The sequence below is a fragment of the Gaeumannomyces tritici genome (assembly GCF_000145635.1).
Source record: "Gaeumannomyces tritici R3-111a-1 unplaced genomic scaffold supercont2.1, whole genome shotgun sequence".
Taxonomy (NCBI): Eukaryota; Fungi; Ascomycota; class Sordariomycetes; order Magnaporthales; family Magnaporthaceae; genus Gaeumannomyces; species Gaeumannomyces tritici.
In genome coordinates, this window is record NW_008804545.1 from 3,548,893 (window position 1) to 3,556,899 (window position 8,007).

General features: G+C 34.3%; 3 protein-coding genes across 3 annotated transcripts; 1 reads left to right on the forward strand and 2 right to left on the reverse strand.

The window, feature by feature from the left end:
* GGTG_01107 (hypothetical protein) lies at positions 1-546 on the forward strand (the record flags this gene model as incomplete). Its single annotated transcript, XM_009218867.1, has 2 exons — positions 1-78; positions 475-546. The coding sequence occupies 2 exons, from the start codon at positions 1-3 to the stop codon at positions 544-546; spliced, it is 150 nt and encodes a 49-aa protein (XP_009217131.1).
* A 655-nt stretch (positions 547-1,201) lies between these two features.
* On the reverse strand, positions 1,202-1,888 carry GGTG_01108 (hypothetical protein; the record flags this gene model as incomplete). The annotated part of the gene is made up of 2 exons (XM_009218868.1): positions 1,202-1,551; positions 1,708-1,888. Coding segments are annotated over 2 exons (531 nt in total), but the record flags the coding sequence as incomplete, so codon positions are not given.
* A 5,801-nt stretch (positions 1,889-7,689) lies between these two features.
* GGTG_01109 (hypothetical protein) lies at positions 7,690-8,007 on the reverse strand (the record flags this gene model as incomplete). The annotated part of the gene is made up of 1 exon (XM_009218869.1): positions 7,690-8,007. A coding segment is annotated over one exon (318 nt), but the record flags the coding sequence as incomplete, so codon positions are not given.

The following is an 8,007-nucleotide window of genomic DNA, read 5'->3' on the forward strand; positions in this document are numbered from 1 at the left end:
ATGCTTAATAATAGCAACGGTTTTTTTAACGCCAATAACAATAACGGCGGCAACGCGCGGGTTAACGCTAATTATTTGGTTCGTTTTTTTTTATTTTTTTGCCGCTAAATCGTTTTCGTTTTTTTATTTTAATTTAATTTTTTCGTTTAGCGATACAAATTTATAACCCGCAAAGCAATAAATGCTTTAACGGAAATCCCCGAAAACATTTTACTTTATTATTAAATAACGTAAGTGCTTTTTGTTAAGGGTTAATCGGTGCAAAGGCGGGTAGTTACCGGGTTACGGGCCGAATGCGGTATTTCCTTTGTTAAGCTTCCGTAAATCTTTTACCAAAGGTGCTATCGCTTACAAAAATTGTTCCTTTTTTAACCTCCCCCTTTTTCGTGCCCTTTCGGGCACCCGGGGTCGGTTTTTTAAATTTTTTGCGTTCCAAACGTTTTCGTACAATTTAAATTTTACCTTATTTTTTAGCTTTGCCATTATATTTTGGCCGCGATACCGGTAATTCGCCGGCATGTCCCCGGGGGGTCCGTACCCGGCTAGCTGCTAGCGCTCCCTTTTTTTTTTTGCCGGGCGGTTTTGCCCGTACATTTAACGCTTTCCGCTTTTTACCGGGCGGTTTCGCTCGTACTTTTAACATATTGCCCCTTTTCGATACGGCTTGTTCCAAACCGTTTGTACCGCGCGTACGACCCCGTAAATAGCCGGTAGCTTACGGTATCCCGTTAAACCGTTTTAATGCCCGGCAACGCTTAAAAAAACCGGTTGTAAAGCTTTATAATATCCGGAAAAATGGGTCCGTACCGGCATATAAAAGGTTTTTTTTCCCGTTCGAAGCTACGAGCCCTTTTTTTTTCCTTTTTGTGCATTTAATAACCATTTTAATAACCTTAACGATTGTAATCGTAAATAATTGGTATTTAACCGTTTTTTTTGGACATTTAAATTTAACCGGTAATTGTAAATGTTATTTTTCGTACCCAATTACGTAAAAAAGGTAATATTTTTTCGGGTATCCGTTTTGGGTTTTTCGGTTTTAACCGGCCCGCTAGCCCTTTTTAGCGACCCCCCGGTATTTTCCTTAATTATCGTGGTTTAATTAAATTTGGATTTGGTTTTGCCAAAGCTTTTAATTTTTTAAATCCCTAACGATCGCTTTGCCGGTAACCTTCCGGTAAGCTTTTTAAATGTTGCAGGTTTATTGGGCCCTTTTGCGCTTACAACCTTTTAAAATTCCTGCAAACGTTTTGCCGGTAACCCCCCGGCGGGCTTTAACCGCCGCGGCAAAAAGACTTTCGCCGAAAAAAAGCGTAAAGCGCGCAACGAACGCTACCGCAACGCTTTTAATTTTAATAAACCTACCCCCGAAATAAACATTGCTTTTTCCTTGCTTTACATGGGTATCCGCAACGCGCTTCCGTCGCAAAAAATTATCGATTTTTAATAAAGCAATAATTAAAACCTTATTTATTTGCCCTTTTTTAAAAATAATTATACGGAACGTACGGTATTTTATAGCCGCTATTTTGGTTGTTAAGCATATTAAAACTATGCCGTTAACCTTTGTATGCCAATATGTTTCGATAATTGTACGGGGTCTTTTAAATATATTTATTGCAAAAACGTAATCGGCAATAAAACTTGCGTTAAATTTTCCAAATAGTTTTGGAAAATGGCCCAAAACCTTTACAAAATTTTAAATACCGTTTATAAGCAATTGCCCGAAACGATACCGAAATTTTTCGAAAAGCTTACTAAAGCCCAATTTCGCGCCCGTAAAGCTATCCAAAAAGCCAAATCCTTTTATACCATATCGGCCGAATAGCTTGCGCGCTACAAACGTTAAACCGTTATTTAAAAGCGCATCCAGCGCAAAATTGCTAGCGCTGCAATATTAAAAATTACCCAAAACATTTTTTAATAATTTTACGCTATCGCCGTTTAAACGAAAAAGCAAGCTTAAATTTCGGCTAGCATTGGTAACTTTTTTAACAAGGTAAAAGCGTTTTTTAAACGTTTTAAAAAAGGTATGGTTGCTTTTTTTGGTAACATTGCTGCTAATTTTGTTACAATTGCGGCGCATTCGGATACCCAAGCTTACAATCGCGCGGTTTCCCGTAAGGGTGCGGCGTTTGTATTAGCGCTAAAAAATGCCGCTTTTGGCGCTAACAATTTTAGCGGCAACGATTATAGCGCTAACAAAAAAAAGTAATTTCCAAAGGTTTTGGTTTTTTTAAATACGGCATTTAATCGATTTTTTTTACATGTTTTCCTAATTAATTATTGGTATTTCTTTTTTAAAAAATGGTTAATTTTAAATTTTTTTCGTTAATTTGTTACAATTAAAACCATAATTTCCTTTCGTTATATTGCTTTTGCAACATTGCAAAATCCCGGTATTTATATTTACTAGCTAAGCTTTAATGCTTTAATAAATAATTTTAAAATGCTTTTTTTTCGTTCCTTTAATGGGTTTAAATACCGTTAATATGCATTTGCCGCTATTTAAACGTTTAGGCCCGTTCGCCATACCATTTAAAAAATTTTTTACTTTTTTTTCGGGCAAGCAATAATATTTTTTACCATAACGTACGTTTAAAATACGGTAATTGCTTTGGCGTATCGCGCTAAGCATGCCTTTTACGGGCTTTTCGAAATATGCTACACTTTGCATATCTTTCGAAATTTAAATATATTGCATTATTAATTTAAAGCGTTTTCCGTATTATACCGTTTTTACCTAACTTTTTATTTATAAAGCACGATATTTTACGGTTATTACAAACCGTTTACGGGTTTTTTACGTTTTTTCCCGGTAATTAACCGGTTCGGTACGTTAAAACATTTTTTTAAGCCATTTTTTTGGCCTTTATTATTTTTTTCCTATAATACCCCCGTTTTTTCCGGGTATTTACCCGTTAGGGTCCGGTATTTTCCTTATTTTATAAGCTCGCTTCCAATAAATTTGCTTTATACGCTTAAACAATTTTTTTCGTAATATCCCTTTTTGGGATTTACAAATTTTTTAATTCGTTGTAACTTATCCATTTAACCAAATATTTTCGTTTCCGCAAAAGCTTTTTATATTTTAGCAAAGCTTTTACTTTGAAACGATCTTTTTTTTTTTTTCGATTTTTGGTTTTTTATTTTTTGGTTTTTTGCCGGGCTTTTTTTTAAACGCCCGCAACAAATTTGCTGGGAATACGTTGTATATCCGGTAATTTACCGAAAGTTTTAACCGGAACGTTAAACCGGCTAACCCAATTATTTTTAGGACTTAAAAAGGTCCTAACCATTTATTCGATAGCTTTTTTAACGGCTTTTTTATTTTAATATTCGCCGTATTTAGCAATACCTAATCGTTTACCCCGAAAAGCACCGGGGTTTTACCTTTATTATAATATTTTTTGTACATATTATTCGCTTTTTTTAACAATTTTTTAGCTTGCTTTTTAATTGTTTCCAAAGCCCCCGTTTTAATTTTAACCGTTACCGAAAGTTTTTTTTTAATTACCCGAAAATTATAAAACTTTCGTAAATAAAACCTTATTAGCAAAAACGCCGGGGTTTTTTGCGACCCTAAATGCACGCTCGTATTATGCATTTACGCTGCTAAGTGCAATAGCAACGCCCAATCGTTTTGCCTTTCGCAGCAAAAGCACCGAAGGTAATGCTTTATTGCTTGGTTTGTTCGTTTTATTTGCCCGTTAGTTTAAAAATGGTATGTTATCGATAGCTTTTTTGCGACCTTTAAATATCCGGCAAAAATTATTTAAAACCCGCTTGTAAATAGCTTATTCCGGTCCGATACAATCCTTTTGGGCGTTTTTAATAGCTTTTAAACGTATGCAAATAAAAAGCTCCCTAATTTTTTATTGGTTAATTTCGTAAACGTTGGAATAAAAAAGTTATATTTAATAAACCGGTTAACCATTACCAATATTGCGTTGCGCTTTTTACCGGTTCCATTTATTAACGTTAAAAGCTTTCCAATAAAATCCATTAATAGCTTTTGTCCCGGGCAATTTGGTACGAACAAAAATGCTAGCAACCCGTAAAATGTTTATATTTTTAGCTTCGTTTGCTAATATATTTAATACGTTCGTACGTATTCGCGTACGTTTTTAACCATACCCGGCCATTTAAATTACCGTTTAAACTTTTTTAAAATTTTGGTTATGCCTTTGTAACCCCCCGTTGGGCTATCGTATTATTCCTAAAGTATTATTCGTTTAAACGGTGCTAAATTCGAAACCCAAACTTTTTTTTTATGCTTAAGCAAGCCGTTGTTAATTTCCCAAACGTTAAGCTTGTTTTTCCAAATACCGCTTTAAATAAAATCGTTTTTTATTTATGCTTTAAAAATGCGCTTTAATATCGTTTTAATATTTTTTTTAGTAATGGTTGTCCTTACGTAAGCTACTTTTCGGAATTTAACTAATAAATCGTTTTGGAATTCTTTTTTTGCCTTATTGGCTTTTCCGTTTACGGGTATATTTTAAAAATATTTTAATAAACCATCCGCGGGGTTCCGGTATCTTAGCTTTTATTTAATCGTAAAATCGTACTTTACTAAATTTTCGAACCATTTTGTTTAGCGCTTTATTATTTTTTCCTTTATTAAAATATGGGTATAATTTAAATAATCGGTAATTATTTTAACAATTTTTTATAAATAAACCAAATAATGCCGTTACTTTTCGAAAGCTTTTACGATCGCTAGCAATTTTAAATTAAAAATTGCATAACGCAATTTTTTTTATCGCAACTTTTTTAATATGTAAGTTACCGGGTATTACCGGCCGTTTTGCAGCTGCAATAGCACCGCTTTTATCGCAAAAGCCAAAACGTTAATCCGCACGCACAACGGTTTTAAAAGGTTAAAATACACCAATACCGAAGCTTTCGTAAATAGCAGCTTTAATTTATAAAAAGCTTTTTTTGCAATATTTTTTAAATAAAATACGGTATCCTTGCTAAAAAGGTCCGTTAAAAGCACAATAATTTTCGCGTAACCCTTTACAAATTTCCAATAATACCCCGTAAAGCCTAAAAATACCTGGATATTTTTAACGCTTTCCGGTATCCTCCATTTTAAAATTGCAATAACCTTATCCGGCAAAATTTTAACCCCGAATTTGGTTATCCTAAACCCTAAAAAATTAATACTATCCGTTTCGAATTTGCATTTAACCGGGCTAACGTAAAGCTTAAACCGTTTAAATCGTTTTAGCACCGTTTTTATTGCTTCGCGATGCTTTTTTTATATTTTTAAAAAAATAAAAATATCGTTTAAATATATAATGCAATTGCTATTAATTAATTTTTTAAGCGCCATATTAATAAAGCTTTAAAACGTTGCTAAAGCGTTGGCCAAACCGAAAAGCATTATTAAGTATTCGTAATGTCCATATTTGCAACGAAAAGCAATTTTTTATTCGTTTTTTTATCGAATCCGTATTTTATAATAAGCGTTTTTTAAATCCAGCTTGGTAAAATACTAATTTTTAAACACCCGGTCGAATATTTCGTAAATTAACGAAAATGCTAACCGGTTTTTTTTAATAACCTTATTAAAACCCCGATAATCGATACAAAAGCAAAACTTCCCGTCCTTTTTTAAAACGAATAAAATCCCGGCGCCGGCGGGGTTAATTAAATGCCAAATTTAACCTTTCGTTATGGTTTCGTTAAAATACCCCCGGAAAATTTTCAATTCCTTTTTGGATAAAAAATAAATGCTTTTGTAAAGCGGCATCGTTTTTTCCTTTAATTTAATTGCGTAATTTTAATTTGTATGTTTTGGCAAAAGGTTTAATTTATAAAATTGCGCATATTTTGCAATTATCCTTTTAACTTATTCCGGGAAAGCTTTTAGCCCTTTCCCGGGGTTTTCCGGGGTTTTCGGGCGTGCAACCGTTAGTACGGCTATCGCTTATCCCAATTAAATTAACTTTTTAGCTATTTCCAACGAAATTATTTTAATTTTTTTAGTAATTACCGAAAACCTTTACTTTATATTCCCAAACCAAATTTTAATATCCTTTTGCTAAAATTAAAGCATGCTTAACGTAATGTTGTACCCGGCCCGGGGCACCATTACGTAAAATACTATTAATTTTCGGGTTATTTTTTAACTATCCGTTACCCGAATTTTATATTTCTTTACCTTTAGCGTAAGCATGCGTTTTTTGGTATCGAATTACGCTAAATAGCCCCCGTTTGGTACCGGTATTTTTTTTATTTCTACCAAAAAACGGCTGTATAATAAATTAACGTCGTTTCCATTATTAACCAACGCTTTTAACTTTACCCAATAACCGTTAATCCGTAAATATACTTCGGTTTTTTAACGCGTTTTAACCGTTAAAGCGCACTTTTAAACCCCGGTATTTAAACGGCCAAATAGCGGTATTAAATTGGGTAGCAATATTTTGCTTTTTTTAGGGTACGCCGGCCGGATATGGCCCAACTTTTTACACCCGTAACACCGTACTTCGGGCTTTTTCCCTTTCGCCCTTTATATAATCGCTAAAGCTAACGGGGTTTCCGGGTTATCCGTTCGTATTTTGCATGCTATAACGATATAGCCTAATTGCCCGCATTTAAAGCAAATAACCGGTTTTTTAAAAGCTAAAATATTTATATCCCCCGGGGTCCTTTTGTACGGTCCCGATATTATTTTTGCTTTAAAAGCTTTAGCTTGCAATTTTTTTATAGTATAAAAAAGGTTTTTAAATATTACCCGTTTTTGGATTTTGGGGCGGAACCGGTTAAAAAGCAATATTATTTTTGTTTATTCGAATGTTAATTCGAAAAAATCGTTTTTTACCAAATTCCAACGAATTCGAAACGCTTTAAACAATTTGTAATCCTTTTGCTTAATAGCGGTATTTCCCGCGAACTTTTTAATCGCTAGCTACATTTGCAAATCGGGGTTTTTCGACCTTATTTAAAACTACCGTAAAAAATCGGCCCAAATAAACAATACCCCGGTATTTAAGTAATGCATTTACTTATATTTTGTCCATTATGCTTGCTAACGATAGTTAAAAGTGCTAAAAGCTATTTAAACCTTTACACGGTTTTTACCGTAACGTTCTTTTTCGCTTTCGAAAATAAACTTGTAATCGTTAATGTAATAAGCAATATTTTGCCAAATTGCCAATTTTTTAAGCATAAAAGGCTTAAAAGTAACTTTGCTTTACGTAAAACCTTTCCGTTGTTTAAAAATATCTTTTTTATTTTCGTTTAAATTTTTATGCGCATGCTTCAACCTTTTGTTTTAAATTTTTTAAATTAAGCGGGCGCGCTTGCTTTAAGCTTTTAGCGCGTTATTTATTTTTTGCAACTTTTTTACAAAAAGGTTTTCGAAATCGTTGGAAATTTACGGGGTTTTTTTAATATTTTGTTCCGGTAGCCCAACGGCCCTTTCCAACGTGCTTAACGTGGCGTCGGGCGTTATTATAAGCGGTACGAAATTGCAAATGCCCTTTTTAAATTTGTTCGATCCTTTCCGGTAATTACCCGGGCTTGTTCCCTAAATAAAAAAGGTGTAAAAAAAAACAATATGTTAAGGGTTAATCGGTGCAAAAGCGGGTAATTACCGGGTTACGGGCCGAATGCGGTATTTTTTTTATTAAACTTTCGTAAATCTTTTACTAAAAGTGCTATCGCTTACAAAAATTATTTTTTTTTTAATTTCCCCTTTTTTCGTACCCTTTTGGGCACCCGGGGTTGGTTTTTTAAATTTTTCGCGCTCCAAACGCTTTCGTGCAATTTAAACTTTACTTTATTTTTTAGCTTTGCTATTATGCTTTGGCCGCAATACCGGTAATTTGCCGGCATATCCCCGGGAAGTTCGTGCCCGGCTGGCTGCCAGCGCCCCCTTTTTCCTTTTTTGCCGGGCGGTTTCGCCCGTGCATTTAACGCTCCCCGCTTTTTACCGGGCGGTTTCGCCCGTGCTTTTAACACTTTTTTTGTTCCTTTCCCGTTCGCGCTCCG